At 32.9% G+C, this 24447-nt stretch overlaps 1 protein-coding gene across 5 annotated transcripts in view; it reads right to left on the reverse strand.

Moving 5' to 3' along the window:
- The window catches only part of LOC126812323 (SAM and SH3 domain-containing protein 1), a 64065-nt gene that overhangs the window by 2646 nt on the left and 36972 nt on the right, over positions 1-24447 (reverse strand). For 3 of the 5 annotated variants that reach the window (XM_050538667.2, XM_050538666.2, XM_056098640.1), the window contains 12 exons: positions 21652-21765; positions 19836-19978; positions 12461-12535; positions 9920-10004; positions 8915-9510; positions 6015-6086; positions 5707-5844; positions 4995-5082; positions 4225-4373; positions 3293-3508; positions 2769-2919; positions 321-1270 (listed from right to left, as the gene is read on the reverse strand). In XM_050538667.2, the coding sequence (XP_050394624.2) occupies positions 321-1270; positions 2769-2919; positions 3293-3508; positions 4225-4373; positions 4995-5082; positions 5707-5844; positions 6015-6086; positions 8915-9510; positions 9920-10004; positions 12461-12535; positions 19836-19978; positions 21652-21765 (2777 nt within the window). The remainder of the gene's footprint in view (positions 1-320; positions 1271-2768; positions 2920-3292; positions 3509-4224; positions 4374-4994; positions 5083-5706; positions 5845-6014; positions 6087-8914; positions 9511-9919; positions 10005-12460; positions 12536-19835; positions 19979-21651; positions 21766-24447) is intronic. The other 2 variants (XM_050538670.2, XM_050538669.2) reach the window with 1 other exon arrangement.

A 24447-nucleotide genomic window follows, 5' to 3' on the forward strand; every position in this document is an offset into this window, starting at 1 on the left:
AGTGTAGTACTAGTAAAGACAAGTTCAATGAAATTTTGAACTATAAAAACGAAACGAAATAAGATCTGTGTTTTAATCAGATTGGATTAAAATATATCCTCACAACAGACATGATCAAGGTAGTGTTAACAAAAACAATAGAATACAAGTTTCATATTCCATAATTTTTACGTCATAAATGAAGTCATAAAAAGATAATGTAAAAAAAATTCACAACTACTTTTTATAATGTTATCTCTGAAAATAACAGATCTTATCCTTCTGCAGCAATTTTCCACTTGGCTTTTAAATTTATTTATTTTTTAAAATAATGAACCTACCTGTGTTGAATATGGTTCAAGACTAAAATCTATTTTCTCTGCTCCAAGTTTAGTTGTAACTAGTGGTATCAACGATCGACTAACATTTTTCAAAGTTTTTTGTGATGCAGCATAAATAGGTTCCACACTCTTTCGGCCATCTTTTAATATGGTGGATTTATAATTTGGTGGAGGAGATCTGGTATCACAACCAAAAGATTGTGAGTTCGACATAATTTGGTTTGAACGAGGTTGATGTTTGGAAGGAGACATAATTTGAGATTGGGTCCCTGTGGCTTTACGATTATCTAAATAAACAGAAGTGTCTTGAGCACTAGAGATTCTAGGTGGAGGCACAGGTTTAGTCTTTTTATGTTTACCATATATGGCATGTTGTCCTGACTGTCCATATACTGATTGGCACATCATTCGCGGATAAATTCCTTCATATATAACATTGCCATTAGACGCAGTTTGATAAATACCAGATGACATAAGTGAAGAATTATGTTTACAGATCTGACACTGGCTGTAGCCATAGTTACTGGTTTTAGCACAAGAACTTGTTCGCGGAGGATTGTTCTGAATTTTTGTATCACCACAACATTTTGTAATAGCCGAGACCTCCCTATCCTCCTCTGTATATTCACGATCACTTTTATCTGTATCCATACTATCATCTCCGCCTTCTGCTTTGGGTTTACCACAATTTGTACATGTTTTACAACTAGAGTTACTCCCCTTTATTCCCCCCTGTCCACTGGCCACACTTTTGGTTGTCAGTGGAGATTTCTTACAAGCTGTTGAATGTTTCTGTAATTGTTCACTACTTGCGAAACAGCCCGAGTCACGACTAACTTTAGGTGTAGGTGATGGTTTATTGGCCATGTTAGAAGGAGAAAGACTACATGGTGTATCGGATGCAGCACCAGAGTTATCACTCTTTACATGACTATCAGACGTGTCTGTTGCTGAAAAGAGGAAAGAAAATGTCATAAATACTTTGGCCATGGAATAAAAAATACTTGTTAATTTCAGCATAATACTACTTATTGTATTAAAAACCCAATTGCACAGGTGTTTTCAGCATGCCTTTTTGTCACTGTATTGACCCTTGAAGACTTGAACTGAAGACCTACAATATGTAGCATATTGCATCATCTGTCTAAGATTTCAGTGGTATTTTTAGATAAAAGTTTGCATATGGTCGGTGAAGTGTCAAAAGGGTGTATTAGTCAAATACACTTTTTTGCATTTTTAAAACCTCTCAATTAATGTGCACATTTCTGTCTAAGCTGTGTATCTCTACGCCAATTAGAACTGTTCTGGGTATCACGTGTCCTAATGTTGTATCTTGATTTGTGGAAATTTTGAAATGCAAAAAGTTCTATTTCTTAATCTTTAGAAATACTTAGATACACCCTTTTGACACTTCACCGACGATATGTAAATCAAATTGCCAGACTAAAGAAATGGCCAATATTTATCTTGAGAAATGAATGCCAACTTTGCTTCAAGTGATGTAACTTATGACGTCAAAAATTGTGATCTATAATTGTTTACATGTCCTGAGTGACATGATAAATGCAAAATAGTATCAGAAATGGTGGGTAGAGACAATATTTCCCATTGTGTATACACAGACAGCCAATTACCATACAGTCAATTTATGGCACTTTGTCTAGACTAATTATATCAGTCGAACTAAACGAAACAGGGTATTACATCCAACTATGTAGTAGTCGGAAGCCGAGACAATTTAGTCTGAAGTTCTCAACAACCTCACATGCGAACTGAATATTTGTATTTCTTTGGAAATTATTACAGAGCTTCAAACAAACGGACAGGTCTTTCACAATAATATATCCAAGATGGCTCCTTTAACAAAATGAAATGAAATGGAATGGGGTTTAACGTCCTACTGTTCTGCTCCTATACTGGGCTAACGAAGACGGGCATACGCCATACAGTGTGCTATGAGGGAAATTTCGCCCGGGCAGTGGCACTATCGCCTATCAAATTCCAACTGCCAGGAGATCTTTCACGTGCATTCCAATATATACACGGAACCTCGGTTTTTCGTCTCATCCAAAGGACTAGACAGCTGTCCTTGTCAGGCCCTCCGTCCTGCATCACTGACAAGTGGAAACCACGCCGGAAAATCTGGATGAACTTTCTCGGCCAATGCAGGGATCGAACACCTGACCTCCAGGCTAGGGCTCCTTTAACAAGTCCATCCACTGGCCTATTGGAATTAATTAAGTCTAAACAGAATTTTTTAATCAAATTACATTATTAAAAGACTACCTTCTACCTTTGGTTTACAATATCAAAGATATTGCTCTCAAGTACTGACAGTTTCAGCATAAGGCAGATTATGCTCTCCTAACATTTGATACCTCTTCCCATTTATTTGGAAAGTTCACATAGCTAACGATTTTTGACGTACTTTGGTATTAAACTACTTACAGTCAAAGTCAAGAAGTAATTCAGCAGCAGTCAGTAATTTAGCTCGTTGCTCGGGATCAGAAATATTCAATATATTTAAATCTTCTTCATCTATCTCCGAAAATATCTCCAGTTGATCATAGCCATTGAGTAATAATAAACTTGTTAAATGCTGTAATAAAAATAAAATATAATTTGCAGGAATAAGTGACATGGGAATAATCCTACTTTCTTGAAAACGTTGAAAGAATACTCTTCGAAACACCACCCAAATAAATTAGCAATTGTTTTAAAGTTTATTGACAGACGGATACTGATATTAACTCATTGTCAACAAGTCAATGAACGTCTCCCTCAAGTTTGTGTGACCATGAAAATATCTTGAGAGACTGTAATGTATCATGAAACTATCGTTATTAGTATAAAGTGCCTGCAACATTAAAATTACCTATTCTATTCGACATTCGCCTTCATTTTGTCAATTTTGCAGTCAGAAAATGAAATCTAAACCAACCATTCAAATGAAAATAAATAATAAATCATACCTCTAAACCAATCCTCTGCATTAGTTCTTCTACAGACTTTGGTTTGGATTTTTTAGAATTCTTGCGTCTCGGATGTTTATCTTTTCGTTGATATAAGGGAGCATCATCAACTATAACTTCTACATTACAGAAATGAAAGTTTCCAACTTGACCTTTAAGCGCACCTCTCCATACACCAGATTGAGCCATATTAATAATATGTATTATATCACCTTTCTATAATAATAATATACACTACATATTAATAATATGTATTATATCACCTGTTTTGTATAATATACATTACATATTAATAATATCACATTTCTATAATAATAATTTACATTACATATTAGCTTCAAATATCAAAAGATATTCACTTTCAACACTAAAAATACATCAAACAAAATAAAAGAATTGAACAATAACTTTAAGACTAGAATTTCATTTGTTAGTCATTTTTATACCCATCTTAATCACCTGTATTCTGGAAATCCTAATAAGTCAAATTTTGGTGAACATTGAATTAGACCCATATTTGGATTTGATATAAAATATAGGTATTTCTCCTTCACTGAAAAGGCTTCTAATTATCTTCATCTTATAAATAGCCAAAATAAAATTTGTTTTATATTCGGTAGCTTAATACTGAAACAAAACAGTTTTCCTTTGTTTTCTCAAAACTGCATTCAACAGACTTACTAGGTTTTTCCAGAAAGTGACGTGTAGGCCTACATAAATTGTACAGTAAAATATTCGAATTATGTGAAAGTAAATCTTATGAGTCTTTGTAAAACAGAACCCAGGACAAGATTCTTACAATGTTCATCATAACAGCATACAGAATTTTGTCAACCATTCTCCACCGTAGTACCTGCAACTTGTTATGAAATCACCCAAGTACAACTACACTAAGTGTATTGTACATAGTCACATGACAACTTATTACTTACTTCAATATGTAGAAAGTCTACTTCTTCTTCACTTGGTTGAAATGATTTTGTAACCCAGGCTTTACCTAGAAATGGACCTGAATAAACAGCCGGTTCACCAGATGGCTGAAAACATCCATATAAGGGCATCTGACTACATGCTGCTGGAGCTGAAATAAAAAGATAATTGATTCAACTACACTGACAAAGATTCACAAACATCTTGAGCTCAGAACATTACATATCATTATCTCGAAAAGTATCGCCCAAGATGACAATTTAGACTTGATCTTTTGAGATGGTAATTATCTTCATTTATCTACAGAACATATAATCAAGACATGTGATTCCTGGCAGTCTACAAGACATTTTGAGAAATAAATATAGCAGATGTTCTCCTCTTTTTAGGTCTGTTCAAATAAATGACACCAGAAAAAGTTGATGGCTGACATAACTTCAAATAGTTTTATTTTCGATGATGGTAAGTCAATCTTGGAATTGCTTGGTGTTAGTTTCTCAGACCACCCCTAAAGATATTAACATGTGGAATCAATTAAAACGAATGGAGTAAAGTTTTTTTTCTATTTGTAGGGTAACTACAGACTAGACTTATTGATGTACCCTAGAGCTCTTTGGAAATCTTAAACTGATTTCTCAATATTCTTTACAAGTTTGAGTAAGAAGCAGCTTAAAAAAACAAACACCTATTTTATTTGAAACTAAACATAGCCAGAGACAATCAAAATATAGATTTACATATTTCAACATGTGATGTCGATATACCTACATACCTGGTGGCGGCATATAGCCTCCCTGTGATGTTGTTCGTAATAATGGTGGTCGACTGACGTTCATTAACTGTGTATTATTACATGTTGCCTGAAAGAAATGAGTTACAGGTTTACAGAAAGAGACATATTTTGAAGAATTAAAATGTATGCATTTAAAGTCTACAATTAATTTCAAGAAAACAGCAGTTGGAAGATACCTGAATGTCGAGAGAAAACCTGTAACTTATGACAGCCACCCTACTCAGTGTCTCACCGCTTGCATAGTTAACAATCCTGAGATGAGTAGTCCAACACATTAAACCACCAAACCTTATTTATAAATTGTATAACCACCAAACCTTATTTATAAATTGTATAACCACCAAACCTTATTTATAAATTGTATATGAGAGAGAGAGAGAGAGAGAGAGAGAGAGAGAGAGAGTTTAAGGTCCAAGACACAAACTAGATCATTTTGGGACTAACACATGATTCAATTTTATTTCAATAATTTGTTGCGCATAGGGGTTTTTAGCAGTGGGAGGAAACCGGAGGACCCAGAGAAAACCCATGAGGTTGGACAGGCGACCCTACTCCTTGTCACGTACAACCGGGGAATCGAAACCACACCAGTTGACTCAATGACAGACTTTATGACACAAGGCACACCTGCTAACCATTCAGCCATCCAAACCTTATTTATAAATTGTATATAATAGAAGTAATTGTTTACCTGTATGTTTTGTACATTATGTGTATGTTGAGGTCTTTCATCTTTATTCTTCATTACCTTCTTCTTTAATTCAAATCTCATTTCACGCAGACGTCCACCTAATTTATTTCGATCTCTACTCCATGCACCTAATAAATGCTGAAAATATCATAAAATAAGATTTTAAAAAAACTCTAAATAAACAAAATCTTCATTATTATATACTGGTTGTTATTAGAAAAACATGTCTTTAAAAATCAGATTTAAATAAGTTATTAATTCCCCACAACCGCATCCGTTTTTAAAATCTTATAATGTAGTAAACTCACAGCATTATCATGTTCATCATTTTCAGAAGATATACCATCATCACCTGTACTGTAACTAGCACTTCTATGCCACTGTAAATATAGCAATTAAACATACATTAGATAAAAGAGCTGGCAGTTCTCATTATAATAGTTAAAATCTAGATAATGTAAAGGGAATTTGCTAAAAACTTCAGTCAAATTGATCCACTGTGAACCAAGATTTTAGCGATTGAATTTTCAGCCTAGCCAACTTAAGTTGGTACGATAAAAAACATAGTCTTGATTATCCATTTCTTGATTAAATCATGAATGAATGTTGGACAGCAAATTGGGTCCTAATCCAGTAAATATCGCAGGCTAGCAATGACATCGAGAGTTGATTATGGTCTGGATAAGTTAATTAATGTCTATTTAATAATTTAGATAACATTTCAGGCCTAAAGAAAGACCTGAAATAGGCAGATTTAGCACTTGCATAATGTACGTTTAACATCATTTATCACCCAATAACACATTATTCAGTAGATATCACTTGTGTGATAACTTTCATATTCTACTGTGCGATATCTCTTAGGGATACCACTTTCCATGAATTTAATTGGTCAATTAAACAGGATTTATCTATTTGTGTGTGTAAGGGTTGGTTGATAATTGAAATCTTCTACTCATTATTTTTGACATAAAATAATATTAACACTCGTCAATAAAGATAAAAAAACAATCGCCACAGCTCCGTTTTTTTTCACATTATTGACTTTTGTTGATATATTTTGATATCAATAAAGACGAGTAGGAGATTCTCTATACACCAATATTCTCTCATCTATACTAATAATATAATCTTCTGTAGCCTACATTAAAAAGCTACCCCTACTGAACATTCTAGAAATCTCCCCCGAGACATTCCATGACAAATTATGCATCTACTAAATATACAAATATCTCCACCAATCACCACAGCTGAAACATGTTCATCATGTCTGATTACTGTGAAAGAATTTGAATCTACGTCACTCGAGTGCAATTCTGTCAAGTTGGAAGAATCCTGATTGACAATAGAGCACTTTCCCATTATCGAAGTTGTGACAATGATGGATACAATTTTGCAAATGATAGACCCATAAAATTTTAAGTTTTGATATATTTCATTCTTTTGATAAATGTAACAAAAGAAATTTGGCACGACTCCTTTAATTATTTACATTCTATTGCCGGCAATTTTTGAGCAAGAATCCACCCTATGTCATATATATCCATAAATCGTTGCATTCAATTTTCTCCCAAATAAAATCAGCCAGAAATGTCTAAATTGGATCGTTGTAAGTATATAATAAAACTAGATAAAAAGAGATATATATAGATAATTATAGTGTAAAATATTGAGAGTTTTATAGAAATGATTTCAAATCTGAAACTAGACAGTAAGATTTTAAGTCTTCAGCAATCAACCATAATATGACATAGTATGAAAGTCTAGGAAATATAATATATAGCTAAATCAATAGAGTAAATATAGGCAGTATCCTTTCTTCAGGCTTTATTAACAGTATTTAATGTGTCTATCTGGTAACTAGGGAGAAAGACATGTAAGTAAAGCTATATAATATGGAGCAAATATTCCCCAGACTTTTTCTCCTGAGATCAATTTAATCACAGAAAGGCTATTTGTCTAGAAATAACGTTACTGGGCTTTATAAATTCTACACAGTCCGCCCATTTTTTTAAAAAAATATCTATTAATCCACATAAATAGAGTGAAACAAATGTGCAAACATTAGTTTCAAAAGACCAAGAAATACAATGTTAAATATAGATTTTTTGACTGTAAAGAAATTAAGTGTAATTATGTTATTAAGGTATGAAAGGTAGATTTGGTGGCCCAGTGTTCTATATGTTGATTGCAGAACATCATTTTGTCATGAATATTATGTTGGAAAGGAAAGAAACATATTTAACATCTTGTCAACACAATATTAAATCATTTCGCACTCATTGCGTGACTAATATACAGTTATTTATTTCTATACTAGGGAGTAAAGCTCTGCCAAGACAAAAGCTCAACAGCATTTCTGCCAACTGCCATAGGTTCTCTTTTACACGCACAATAATGTGGACATCATGTTTTCGTCCCAGTCAAACAACATGGCAATACTTTTCATGTCACTCCTGCAGGTGCTACTTATTGCAAATATTAAAGATGGGTTCCCAGAAAAGTATTTATCGGGTGGTTATTTCCAATAAAAGTATGGTAATTTTGGTATATATGGAAAGTAGAGATATCCAATCTTACTAGACAAATACTGAACACTCATGGAGCGTATACAGGACAAAAATGTAAGGGTTCCCCTAATCAACAGCCTGACGATAAGGAATTTGTGCACGCGTGATGTCAAAGGTCACACGCGAACATTGAGCGCTTGATGTACAAGTTGATAAACTTTATGAAGAGTTAGACGTACAACACTTTCTGAGATAAAAATGACGGAAAAAGACGCGGGTGGTGGATAATCCAAGAATTTAATTAGGATTCAATATTTGTAATAAATAGTAAGCGATTAAAGACAACATCGTCTTATGTATACAATTTATTCTCCTCTGACTTCCAAGAGAGGTAAGTCACGTGACGTAAACATGACCTGGTTTGATCTACTTTTTATAGCAGGACATTCCTTCGCAATTACAATGTTTGAGGAGGATTTCAAGCAAAGTTATGACAAATTAATTAGTTTGAATATGTTTTTAGTCCATATATATCATTAAATCACCCAGTTTTTACGCGGGAACCCATCTTTAACCAGTAAGGAGTAATAAATTCTGCTTAATCCACACAGGTTTTTTTTCTAGTTTTTACCTACTGTTAAATAAAACTAAATTAAATCAATATCTCATTACCCCAGGTAAAATACAATCATAGTTACCTTTTGACCTTTACCCTTTACACCCAATTCTTGTTTCTTTCGTCCAATGGCTGGTGAATTATCTGAGCTCATAGAAACAGTTGAGTTACTACAATAGTTTGTATCATCATTACGTGATGTCAGAACTTCTGATTTCAATAGTCCATGTTGGCTACACTCCATAGAATGATCCGACTCAGATGACAGCAGAGAAGTTCTTGATGTTGTTTTATGCATAAAATCTTTTGATTTACCAGAGAGTCTTTCTTTTATTGCCTCCATTCCTTGAGGTATTGACGGTTGCATAATTTTTGGTGAGTGAGCTAAGATAGGAGAGTACAGGCGATTGTGAGCGGGAGATTGTCTCCCTTGTTCAGGCATATTGATGGAAGTTATCGCAATATTTGGATTACGAGACGGTGAACAGGACATTGCACGAGTAAACAAGGGCGAATGAACATGATGGGGAAATTCAATATGTCCTACACTATGAACTCGTTTATGTCTACAACACACGTAGAGTTGATTATCAGGGTCGTCATTTATTATATGTTGATTATCTTCTTGTTCTTCTGCCAATATAACATGTTGACATATATGACATCTAGGACCAGCATCTGAAATTACATACTGATCAATAACAAGTAGGCCCAGGTGAAATATTTAATACAAATAAATTCTCCTTGCCTATGCAACATGAAAAATGATTCCAAATCAATGAACAATTTATATGCAAGACACTAAACAATCTGAAAATAAAATCAATTTGTTCAATAGGAAAACTATTTTATTGTATCTTTCACATGTTCAAGCTAATGTTATTACATGTAGTCCTCTGGTATATCTTCGCTTCTGGCATGTAATTTATTGACAGTTGATAGAAAGGAGAAATATTGTCAATACACATGGAATTCTGAAATGTAATAATTTGCAACACTTTCTGTGGTCTTGACATTTTTAAGTTTAAGTTTTCACCAAGAGAATATCACATGTAGTGTTGATTTAATATTTAAACTATGTATTTACCGGCATATATAGCAGATTGCGATTTCATTGGTTTTGAGCCAGGATTCTTCTTTTTCTTTGATGAAGGATTATTGGGATATCCACCCTAAAAATAGTTATAACAAGGTAAGTGCTTCAGTCTAATGGTGATGTTTGAACATAACTGACCAAAAACACATGTTTAGACATTTATTCACATGACAAGCCTATAATCAACACTCTAGACCATCGGATGGCGGAGATTTAAACAGATTAAAACATGGTCGCCATTTAATGGGTTAAGAATAAAGTCATTTGAATGATATTTTCAATATATTCATTTTACATTATCTATATTGGAACTATTATTATAGCAAGAACAGTCAGCTCTTTATCTAAATCTTACATAATGCATCTTTAATATTGGTTTAATCATCTATTTATTTCACTTATCAGTAACAAGTTATTACAAAATTCCACATTTACAATCATTGATTTGATAACAAGCTGAAGCTTACGTTACCTTGTATCTCCCTCCCACTGCCATACATGTAAGTACTAAGTACTATTAATACTAATCCAGCAAATTTAGAAAGAAAGAAACATTGCTGGAATTTTAGAAAATGTCTTCAATTATAATTTTAAAGGCACGAAGAATCAATTTAAATTAAATGTCAACTTATTTTTTAAAAAAAAAACCCAACCCAAAACGCTCAGTTAATTTCAAAATTATGATAAAAGTATAATGACATTGTCAAGCAACCTGATGCAATAATTATTACAACTTTCTTAATTAAGATCCTCAAATAAACTTCAATGATTGAATGAATGACTAAGTCAATTGATAGAAACTGGACTTCATTAAAGAAGTGTTGACAGAAGAAGAGTTGGGTTATTCTCCAGTCAGTAATGTCAATAGAGATTGATAATTAAAAAGATTGAAGTTAGAATTAAGAAAAGATAAGGCATGACTGTTGCTGCTATAATTAAGTTGATAAAAGTCACATGATAGACAAAGATAGGTCGCCAGACAACGAAACATACGACCACAGCAGCTTAATCGTCCGAGCACATCTTTAGTCCTTAAAGCATTCACAAGGTTCAACAAAGTGAAACAAGGGCCATAACTCTAGCAGTAATTAACGGAAATTGCTGAAATTCAATAGACTTCTTCGGTTTACTAATCTAAATAACGCATATGAATTTCATGCAGATAGGATGATAACTATAGCGTTCACAGGGTTCAACAAAGTGAAACAAGGGCCATAACTCTAGAAGTAATTAACAGAAATTTTTGATATTCAGTATACTGTTTCGTTCTACTGATCTAAATAATGCATATAAATTTCTTACAGATCATATGATAATTCTTTTTGATACAGCGTTCACAAGGTTCAACAAAGTAAAACAAGCCCGGCCATAATTCTAGAAGTTACTTACATAAATTAAATAGGATTCTTCATTGTATTAATTCGAATAACACATGCAAATTTAATACAGATTTGATGATAACTTTTGCCGATAGATTGTTTACAAGGTCCAATAAAGTGAAACAAGGGCCTTAACTCTAGAAGTTATAAACAGGAATTACTGAAATTCATTATTCTTCTTCGTTTTACTAATCTAAATAAAGCATGTAAATTTAATGCAGATGATAACTTTAGTTGTTTGAGCATTGACAAGGTTCTACAAAAGTGAAATAAGGACCATAACTCTAGAAGTAATTAACGGAAATTGTTGAAATGTCAATACTGCTCGTTTTCGTTTTATTATATTTATTGACTGGTTTTAGAAAAAAAAAAAAAACATTATTATCACAATTTAGTGCCTTTCCCCCCCAAAACCTATACTATTCTTACAAAAGAAATATCTATCATGCTAATAATCCATATTTGCTTTAATCCCGCTCATCTTGAATTTTTAATGGCAAGAAAATACCCAATATTTCATTTATAATAAAAATATGGCATCATATTGAAACCTACTGGTAACCATAGCAACCATAAAGCTAAACTACAAATATGCAAAAATTACATAAGTCATATATAATGGATATACCGGTACATCTGCAATTTTACAGTTGTGGTCGCATTCATATTCAAGGTATGCATAGTTTTTCACAACAGGGTCTAAAGCTTGATTTGTACTGAATATTTGCATAGTCGTCTATGGGTATGAAGTGGTTAGCTCAGGAAGGGTTAATATTGTTTCTACTAAAAAAAATGCCTGGCAAAAACTGTCATTGCAATAGCTTTCCATCCCCACACCTTCATTGTAGAACAACTAGTTTTTCCAATGAAACCTATTATTTCTCTTAAACAAATTAGTCATAATAAGCTATACATCCCAATACACCACTTATCTGGTTAATGCAGACAAAACAATTAGCAGTTTAAAATAAAAGCCTAGTAGGAGGGCTTCAACTGATTGTCTGTGGAAGCAGAAGTTAAACCAACAAGAGACAGACAGTTTTCACTGACAATTCTGAACCTAGTTTGTAACTAGCTTCTCTCCCAATAAAATTGTCGAACTTATTTGTTTGCTTTAAGGTTGCCAAACGCAAATGTACTATTGTTTATTTACCATATTTTCTTTGCCTTCAATATCCACCAATGATCCATTGGAATCTCGTAATCTCTCATCTTCAAACCTTCTTACCTAACAACAAAAGTTAAAAAAACATTTCAATGTCTTTCAAATAGTCTCTATAATATTACTATGACTAAAAGATATCAGACTGATAGACTCAAACAGCAGCTAAATCATCTGATCAGTCAACAAGGGTTGTCACATATTTATGCTTTAGTTTGAAATGGGAGCATTTACAAGACACTGATATCAATTTCATACAAATCGAATGTTCACAAGGTTCAACAAAGTAAAACAAGGGTGATAACTGTAGAAGTTAATAACAGAAATTGTTGAAATTCAACAATAATGCATTTAAGTTTAATACAGATCAGATGATAAGTTTTGTCATAAGGAGTCTTCACAAGGGGGTCAACAAAGTGAAACAAGGGCCATAACTCTAGAAGTAATTAACCGAAACTGTTGAAATTCAACAGGATTATTCATTTACTGATCTAAATAACAGATATAAATTTCAGACAGATCGGGTGATAGTTGTTGTCGACTGAGTGTTCAAATGGTTCAACAACGTGAAACCAGGGCCATAAATCTAGAAGCAGTTAACGGAAATTGTTGAAATTCAATATCCATCTTCGTTTTAGTGATCTTAATAATGCATATAATTTCATATATATCGAATGATAACTTTTATTGATTCACAATGTTCAACAAAGTGAAACATGGACCATAACTCTTGAAGTATGTCATTATGTAATGGAAATTGTTGAAATTCAATAGGCTTAGACTTTTTAATGCATATAAATTTAGTCCGTAGAGTGTTCACAAGATATTGTTGATGACGGACGGACGGACGGACCGACTGCCGCGACGACAATATATGACCATATTTCCATGTGAGCGTATAAAAGTGAATGACAATGCATGTTGATTTAAATGCATTTTACTGCTATTCCTAGTACAATAAACTGTTTAGTATAGTAATAATATGACTCTTCAAATAAATTGTCATTTTTAGGAGAACAGAAATAAATACTAATAATTGAGCCTAAAGTGCTTCATAGGTACAAGTCGTGACATGGATCATGCATGATGCAGGGTATGTTTACACCTTCTAGAAATTCTGATACCTTTGAGCCCTCTGGAAGGTTTACCTAAATAAAAAAAATTTCAACCACAGATTTTGGCTATCATGCTTTACATTTTTAATTTCATAAAGAGAGAGAGAGAGAAATGAGGTTTAACGTCCACTTGACACAAACTAGGTCATTTCAGAACTAACACTTGGTTCAATTTTATTTCTATAATACGAATATTACAAATTTGTAAACTTGACCATAATCCTCTTCTCATTTTATATCTCATTTCTGATAAATTAGTTAGCAAGAGAGAGAGAAATGGGGTTTAACTTCCACTTGACACAAACTAGATCACTTCGAAACTAACACATGGTTCAATTTTATTTTAGTAATTCGTTTGCGTGTAGGGGTCTTTAGCCGTGAGAGGAAACCGGAGGACCTGGAGAAAACCCACGAGGTTGGACAGACAACCCTACTCCTTGTCACATACAACCAGAGAATCGAAACCACAGCATTTGACTCAATGACAGACCATATGATACAGAGCGCACGCACTAACCATTTGGCCATCCAACCCCCCTTTAATGTCGTAAAGAGATTCGTCATTCACAGTGACACCTGTGCTGTATGTGTTTGTATGTTTTGCTTCAAACTTGACTGCATTTTGAAGAGAGAATAAGTCTTCTACAGCATTGCAAGAAATGGTAAAAAGATCATAATTCAGCAGTACAACATTACACCTTTTGTCCCACCAAGAAAATACAAGTGACAAATACTGATGGCGCGCTGACAATAGCAGCACTAAGTATTCACTTAGAGACTTTCAGGAATCAAAGTAGCGCCAATTTAGACTATTACTCAATAAATTGACAGTGAACTTATGACACTAGCGGTGTAATTAACTAGGTGACACGAAGCCAATCCTGGTACATGAGTAACAACAGTCCTCACGGTCTCAATTGATGATCTCTTTAGTAAGATGCACAAGTTAATCTGTGTTTCTCTCCACCTTTCTACACTTATTGATTTATAGTTAACTAGCAATCCTTCTCTACAGCATGTCTCTCCCTATCACTAATATACACTCTCCTACTACAATTGTAACGCTGCTAGTCATATTAGTCATATCATGAGTAGAATCCCTAAATCTATTTCCTAGCCAGAAGGCAAGTATCCTGATAACTGGTTTATTTATTCCAATTTCACAATATAGTACATAAAAAGATATCCCAAAGCATCAAAAATTCATTAAAATAGAGAATGTATATCCATTCCTTTCATTAAAAGAAATGTTTAAAATAATGGATGACACAACCCAATGATTTGCTCATTTGAGGCTTTCTGTTTTTTGAGAAAGAAGGACAATTCCTTTGATATCAGTAATTTTGGTTAAATTTGATTAATTTGTTTTGCCAGATGGAAACCTTTGTCAATTAAATATCCATAGAATTACCCAATGCTGACATTAAACTGACTTTGTGTTCAACACTCAAGTTCAATAGTAAAACAACAATCAATTGCCATGCAAAATACGCCCACATTTTGCAAAAGATGGACAGAGAACGAGGTAAATTTATTTTTTTATTTTTTGTACAATCAGGCGCCATAATCGAGGAAGTTACAGTCCAATATGAACAGTCATTTTGTCAGGGAGATTCGGTCCACTTTTCACTTAATTTAAACTCAACCATCATTAGGGTGTAACAGTGATATTTTCAAACGTTTTTTTTAAATTGGATAAAAATTGTGACCTCTGCAGAGACCACAAGCTAAAATGTTTGTGTTATAAACATACATTACAAGTTTCATCAAAATTTGATAAAAATTGTGACCTCTAGAGTGTCTACAAGCTAAAAACATGAATTTTTGTACAATCAGGAGCCATAATCCACAAAGTTTATGTCCGATACATGCCAAACCGCCAAACCAAAAGGAACAAGATCTTTGGGAGTTAAACCTATATTTCAAGTTTCGTCAAAATCAGATAAAAATTGTAACCTGTAGAGTATCGTATAATGTGGGAGTATAAAAATAAGACAGAATTCAAAATATTCTGCCAACCTTAAAAGCAGATCAACTAAATAGAATGCTTTGAATTTGCACAGGTCAGGGTTTTTTGGAATGAGGGGAAGGTGGGGAGCAATAGAGAGGGAGGGATGTATTCGTCAAGGAAGTTCCTCAGGGTTGTTCAGAGTGGTTTCCTCTTGTCAGTGGTGCAAGACAGAGGAGATTTTTTGTACATGGCATGCATATAAAAGAACCCTAGAAAATTGTAATTTGTTGAAGAGTAAGACAGAAGCATGGTGTATACCCAATAACTCACCACAAAAGGGGTAAATATTTGATTATTTTTTCCGTTACTTTAACATGTGTGGATAAAACGGAGTACTTGACCTGTCCTTAATTAATCAAACAAGTTCTGCTCCCTTAATTCTATATTTCATCGTTTAAATGAAAGGAATAAGAATGTAGCCAGGACGAGTTTAATCATCTCATAATTCATTGAGACACTAGAAATCGTAAATCCTCATTCAAACAAGATAAGCCCTTTTCATTATAGGTTTAATCCATTTAGATAATATTTCACATACATCTCTGTCACTAAGAAAACCTGAACAAGATACCAAGCGGATGTTTTTACAAAGCAGAAATATTTATATGACATCATGCACCTTGTACAGAGACATTAACCTTATTGTGTGCTCATCAGATTAAAACTGTTTTAACTCGAAATAAATTAACCTTGTGAAGCAGGTCGGTAAACATGTGCAACTGTTTTTTCTCATGAAGTAAGCAATGCTGTGAGAAATGCAAGCTTAAATTGGAAGTCATTTAATCTAAGTAGCAGTGAGTAAATTTACATTAGATAAATGGGAAGAAACAGAGGGGGTTAGTATCTCGTATCTTTATTTATATAAATAATACTAAATGTCAAATTAAAAACATTAATGTAACAGCTAGGTTCTTAAAATAGCTTGAATTAAATTACAAATAACTTTCTAATTCATAAATAAAATTAATTTTATCTCAGAAATATCACTGGAACGACTTTTATATATTCCACTGACACTGTGTTATAATCCATTGACAATTATCATGGGAAAAAAACCCAAACTGGTTATTGTGCTACTTTAAATAAACTGAAGACTAAAAAACAGAGATTATTACTGGACAAATATAGGGTTCAAGTGATAAGAATGGAATAGGCTTTCATGTCTTGTCAACATAATACTTCTGTTATTTTCAGATAAACATGGTTATTCTTATTTCTGTGACTAAGTGAGCATGCAAGGTGGGAGAATTTTGCCTGGAGAGCATTGTTTCCGTTACTCTTAGTAGATTTCGACCGCCAACAGTTCTTTTTATGTGAACAGACTTGGACCTAGGATTTATCCTACTGAATGAGCGAAGAGTTAACGATTTCTTTCTAAAAATTGCCATACCATTACATTAATGTGATTTCAAGGTGTGTTTGACAGTTTGGTTTCCAAATTTGGACTCCTTATTTACATTAATGATGCTTCACGCTAGAGAGTTGGTATTTGTCATCCTGGAGTTCAGAGTTATATAAGATACTGGAACGAGGTCTTGAGTTTAAATTGTCCAGAAAGAAAAACAGTTAGAGATAGATGTCTATCAAATATGGCTAAACAAATGATTGTCAAATATTTCATACCCTCACTCTAACACTGTCGGTTGCCAAAGTCGCAATTTGCGATAAAAATATGTAAGTGGCGATTAAAATTTGATTTTGGCTATAATTTTGGCAATAATGTTTTGCGGCACTGGCGATTCTTTTTGGGAACTGGCGGAAAAAAAATTTCAAATTCTAATCATATTTATCCTGGATTAACCATTATTAAGTGTCAATCACACGGATGGATACCTTAAATTAATCAACTGGCTGAAAATCCGGATCACGTCAATGAGTAATACCAATCAGTTGTCTTAGATTAATGATTAGTTGATTAAAGATACATTATGGGAGATAAGATAAAGAGATGGCAGTTCTCGCTATAATAGTTAAAAACTAGATAGTGTAAAGGTAATTTGCTGAAAATTTCAGTAAAATTGATCCACTATGAGCCGAGAAAGAAGCCGGTGAAATTTTTGCATAGTCTCGATTATCATTACTAAAATCATTAATATAAACAGCATAGTCTCGATTATCCACTTTTTCTGATTTAATTATCTTTGGCCGTTAGCGGCATATAGGAATCTAATCCAGTCTACATCGAAGGCTAGCCTTGACATCGAGAGTTTATTATGGTCTGGATAAGTTAATTAATGTCTAATTGATAATTTAGATAACATTTCAGGCCTAAAGAAAGACTTGTAATAAGCAGATTTTGCTCTTGCATAATGCATGTTTAATAATTGCCAATGACATATATATTAAAGATACATTATGGGAGATTCGATAACGAGTTGGCAGTTCTCACTATAATAATTAAAAACTAGATAATGAAAAGGCAATTTGCTGAAAATTTCATTCAAATTGATCCACTACGAACCGAGAACTAAGCGAATAAAATTTCTGCCTAGCCTCGGTCATCATTACGATAAACCGCATAGTCTCGATTATCCATTTAATCGTTTAATGGAGAAGGAAAGTTATGCAGTAAATCGGCTCACAATCCACTAAAGATCGAAGGCTAGCGATGCCATCTAGAGTTGATTATGGTCTGGATAGGTTAATTAATGTATAATTTATAATTTAGATAACATTTCAGGCCTAAAGAAAGACTTGTAATAAGCAGATTTTGCTCTTGCATAATGCATGTTTAAGTAATATATTCCCATTTACCATTCTGAATCAAAACATATAAAATACAAGCCAACAGAGAGGCTGATGTCCCCCGCCGAAATCCCAAAATAAATATAGATGACACATATTAATTAATCACACATTTATTTTTTTCAAAAGTATCAAGCAATCAAATTATACACTAAGTTTCATCACTCTCTATCAGATAGAATCAAGATTATCTTGTCCCAAAGCATCGTCCAATGAATATTAATTAGCTCTGCTTAGCTTCAGCTCGAAATGTTAATCACTGAAATCAGTCAAGATATTCACCTAGTGAACATCTACATCAAGTTTAAATATTCTACCTCAATTAAAAGCAGAGTTGTTATGTTCCAAATTCTTGACCAATCAAATTCCTTATCGCTCCTTAGCCTAAGCAGAAAATTCTCATCAACAAACTTAGTCAAGGTAATGATATAGTGAATCTATACTCAGAGTTTCATCACTCTCACTTTAATTAAAACCAAAGTTATCGTGCCCCAAAGCATGAACCAATCAGATTTCTTATCTCTGCTTACCGTAAGCATATCTGCTTATCTCTGCTTACCGTAAGCAGACAATGTTTATCATCGAACTCCATCAAGGCATTCATCTAATAGGCACCTACATCAAGTGTGAACATTCTAACTCATTTAGAAGTAGAGTTATTGTGTTCCAAAGTCTCGACCAATCAAATTGCTTATCGCTCTGCTTACCCTGAGCACAAAATGCTCATTATCGAACTTAGTCAGGGTATTGATGTAATGAAACTATACACCAAGTTTCATTACTCTCACTTAATTAGAACTAAAGTTATCGTTTCCCAAAGCATCAACAAATCAAATTGCTTATCTCTGCTAATCTAAGCAAAAAATGCTCATCTTTGAACTCCATCAAAGCATTGACCTAATAAACATATACACCAGGTTTGAACATTCTAGCTCAATTAATAGGAGAGTTATTGTGTTTCAAAGTCTCAGCCAATCAAGTTTAAACATTCTACCTCAATTAGAATCAATTAGAAGCAGAGTTGTTATGTTCTAAAGTTTTGACCAATCAAAATGCTTATTGCCCCTTAGCCTAAGCAGACAATACTCATCATCGAACTTAGTCAAGGTATTGATGTAATGAAACTATACACCAAGTTTCATCACTCTCACTTAATTAGAACTAAAGTTATCATGTCCCAAAGCATCAACCAATCAAATTGCCTATCTCTGCTTACCCTAAGCAGAAAATGCTTATCTTCGAACTCCATCAAGGCATTGACCTAATAAATACCTACATCAAGTTTGAACATTCTAACTCAATTAGAAAGAGAGTTATTGTGTCCCAAAAAGTGTGACGGACAGACGGACAGACAGACGGACGAACCCATTTTAATAGTCCCCTGCTTTCTTCGAAAGGCGGGGGACAATAAAAATAAATGCCTATCACATCAGATTTAAAGGTACTGGAATTCCTTAAAATAGTTTGTACTCGATCAAAAAGAGTAAATACTTACCACTTCAAGAGCTGTCTCGGTGCTGATTTTCCCCTCTTTTACCATAACCATGAGGGCAATTCTCTCCTCATCACTCATAGTTATATCAAATGCATTAGGGTCACCTGACACAGAAAATTGATCTCGCTTTATCTTGGGGTCACCTGTCAGAAAAAAAACTTGTGTGTCCATTTAATGTCCAGTATGAGGGTTAGTTACCTTTAAAAGTTAGCGTCATGCTGTCGTATCACCCATAGGAAGAATATTAGAAAGTCTAAAAGGGGTATTAATAGGTGTTTAGTAGGAATATTAACAGAGCGGGAAGAAACATGCAATTTAGTCAGCCATATTATGAAAGATACAGAACCCAGTCCATGTTATAAATGGAGAAATAAATATGGTTTGATTAAATATAAAAGCATTATAAAAGAATATTCATAAATCAAGTACATTTCATACAATAAATAGAACATCATATTAATACATTCATTGAATAAGTTATTTAAAATTTAAAGCAGGATAGAAATTTGCACAAATCAATCGAAGAATCTTATTCTTACAAAGACTTTTCTAATAACCAAAACCTATGCGAAAATTCAGTGTCACTTTTCAGACTTTAAATCACGCAAATATTCAGTAAAGGAACTTCAGCTATTCAATACAAAATTGATTTTCAAACTAATTTGAATAAAAAAAAAAAACATCTTTGAATTCACAAGATGACTGGCAATTTTTTAGACCTGTTTTTTTAAGAAATAAAATTGTTTTCTAGCTCAATGTGGTTCACTGGATTTTTAACTGTGTTTATCATTAAACAGTTTTTGTGAACAGGAAACTAGACCTTAATATCCCACACACTGATCTAAGTGAATCTAGACATCTAAACATTAATGTCAAGTCAACAGCACTATTCATTTTGTCTTATTCAAATAAAACCAATCATAAAAGTCTTATTAAGATCAAAAAAGTCACAAATCAAATAACGTTTCCATTAATCACAGTGAAAACCTTTAAATCATGACTTTAAAAATGGATTCCTCTGGATGTCTGAATTTACCATGTTCACTGTTGTATATTATGTTATCTAATATAGAGTCACAGGAATAGTGATAAATAATGTTATATTATTGACAAGAAATGATCACTAGTCTACCACAGTATATACATAACCAATCAACCTTCCTACACTATCTACTAAATACTTGTCTATTCTATCATCCACAAATGTCTGTAAATTCATTCATTTCAAGACTTTTTTTCAGATGAACGTAAACTGTGGTACTTGAAGCCCACTGACCCGAACTTATAATTCATACAGAATGACTTTCAGGCGCCTTCAAGTACCAGCTTGTGTTGGCTTCCATATATATTTGATTGACAGAGCACCCCGGTTATTATAGAGTAGAGCTATTGCTAAGTAGCAAATATCTAAGAAAGAGTATCAACTAATTGCTGTGTCTGGTGTTATCAATTAGACCTTGCCATTAACATACCTTAAATGTTACAATTGGCTAAAAATTCTCATAGTGTCATTCAAATATGTAAATTAGTGCACACCTGTCTACACAGAAGTACAAATTGAAAACCATAAACTTTAATTCTTTGTGAAATTTGGAAGTTTTTCATTAAAATTTTGTTTATGGCTGAAGTAAAGCATAAAATATGCTATATTTAATTTCACAATCTAGCAATCTGGAAAGCTACTCTATCATTTCTTATCTTTAATTCGAACTTGACATTCTTCAAATCTTATCCTAATTTTAACTTAAAGAAGTTTTTTTTTGTTGTAAAAATTGGGTACCAATTTCCAAAAGTAAGCATTTGTTTAAAATCTTACCGGAATACTGTTTGTAGCAATGCTTCTTTCCTGATCGCCTAATACCAATATTACGTAAGAAACGACTTAATGTAGATGTCTTTTTCTTTCCTTCATCACTGACGCCTTTCGGATCTGAAATTGCATTGAGTGTTATTAATGATAATTGTACGAAGTTTGTGTTATGTAAGAGTATTGGCTCCAAAATATTGATTTCCTATAATATTATCAGTAATCTGTGTACATCATCAAGATAAACACCGCTAGTTATGCACATTAATCATTTATCTCCATATCATTTTATACTATACATTTGTATGAAATGTTCATTGTATGAAAATATTCCAAGATATGCATTGCATCAATCATGTACTAAAAGATGCATTTTATACAAGATTTAGATAAAAGAGCTGACAGTTTTTGCTATAATAGTTTAAAAATAGATAATGAAAAAGGAATATATTGAAATTTTCAGTCAAATTACTTTATTCTGAGCGGAGATATGAATGATTGTAGATTTAACAAGAATAATGTAGTTTCTATTTTCATTGCTACCATTTTTTATGATAATAAAGTCTTGATTATCCATTACAAATCACGACTATCCAATGGTCATTAAGAACTGCAATAGGCAGATTTAGCTCTTATATAATGCATCTTTAATTTCAGTTAGAACTACCATAGTATTCATGTCTGTCTTACACAGGAATTTACCTCCTTGGAGCATTATATTTGACAAGACTTAATTAAATTTCAAAGACTTAAAATTAATTTAAGAAAATTACAATTATAAAATCATCTCTAAAAGTTAAAGCCAACCGGTTCCAAGCTTATTTGTTAAGCTCTTATACAGTTTCAATTGTTATCACCATTTAATATGAAGTTAAAGTCTCTGAATGTCATTTGAGTCATTTGCAAACTATATTATATGGAAAGCTGAATCTCTAAAAGGAATATTAGTCAAAAAATGGTTTAATTTTATTCAGTATCCATAAAGATATCATGAATTGAAAATTTGTCAGCATTCTGGGGTTTTCTGGTTTGGAAAAATGCTAGGTATGCACATAAATGGACAGTCTATTACAGTCCTTTCACAGTTAAAAAGTAAGTTGGTTGACCATCAGTAAAATTCCTACTGAACAACAGGTCATTTTTTTCCTTGATCTTTAAATCCAATACAGATTGTACATATATATGCAAAATAAGCACAATTAAAAACAAAGATATTTTACTTAATCTAGAAAGCAGGGTTATCTACAAGCAATTACATTGTATTTTTGCTTTGAAAAAACATCATTTACCATTGGGTTATAAAAAATATTTGTATTACATTTATTCTGGAGATTTTCATAAAACAAAATGCAAATCTTGCTTCTTAGTACTAATGGTTGCAAAGTTTGTAAAATTAGATCTGATTGGAGTTTATGACTCTCATGCTACAGTATTTGTAAAATTTGATCTGATTGGAGTTTTTGACTCTCATGCTATTCGTAAAATTAGTTCTGATTGGAGTTTTTGACTCTCGTGCTATTTGTAAAATTAGAGCTGATTGGAGTTTTTGACTCTCATGCTATTTGTAAAATTAGATCTGATCGGATTTTTTGACTCTCATGCTATTCATAAAATTAGATCTGATTGGAGTTTATGACTCTCATGCTATGAGAAAAACCTTGAAGAAATAAGAACAAATATTTGTTACATATTTAGATATAACACAATATAATGGATAAAATAATATTACAGATGTCAGCAATAAATATTAAACCCTCACCATAATATAAACAACAGATATTATAAAAAACGTGAACAGTAAAAACTTGAATATGTCTATTACAATATCTGCAGCAACGGGGAGCCCATAAAACAAATGAAGCATAATTGTTTAGGAGCATTGTTATAATCCATTTAAGATATAAATATTTATAAAGCAGCTACTGACAATATTGGGTATTGTTTTGTCGACAAGAATCTCACTTATCTTACTATCCATGTTTCCATAACAACAGATAATCATTGACACAAATCAACCATATTAGTATATTAAACGAGGATACAGGCTTCTACAATATTATGGACATTATTAGATCATCTATATGAATAAACGAAAATCACCATAGTTGTGGTAGTTTTCTTTTTTCTTCTACTGATTAACCCTCTACAATTTCTCAGCATAAATAAATTTATGGCACTACATGAAAGGCACTACATGAAAGGATTTATCAAAAAATTATATGGAAAAATTTATTAACAGTTAGGTCACCATCACCTTTTCCTTTTTTACCTCAGTAAATTAACCAAAAATTTATTCCAAACACTTGTATTCTGTGCATGATTGATTGACATATTGTAATACAATAGAACCAAAAAAATTTGTTAGCTTTGTGCGAATTCTTCAAATGAGAAGAGGTATCAGGTGTTCTAGAAAGTGTAAGTATATCTTGCCTCATATACGAAAAATGTCATGTTATGAACTGTCGGTACTTGAGACAGATGTATGGGTAGGAAGTCTGTTTTTAATTTCGATTGGATCATTAGCTAATGTTTGGCCAATCACACACAGAATGTAAGGTTTGTAAATTGTGGGAGGAGTTGGGAAGGGAAGATCATATATGAATCAACTAAAAATCTTTTGATTATGGTAACAGTCTTCAAATAACTGTCTATACTGCCAGTATGGTCCTTAATTTCTCTTACTATTTGTGCAGTTCCTTATATTTCAGATAAAGAGCGGTTGTCAAACAACGAAATATCGGCGAACTGGTACGCTGGGTTACTATCTGAATGCATCTTATTTTGAAAAAGAACTATGTAGACATC

The sequence above is a fragment of the Patella vulgata genome, chromosome 2, assembly GCF_932274485.2.
Source record: "Patella vulgata chromosome 2, xgPatVulg1.2, whole genome shotgun sequence".
Taxonomy (NCBI): domain Eukaryota; kingdom Metazoa; phylum Mollusca; class Gastropoda; family Patellidae; genus Patella; species Patella vulgata.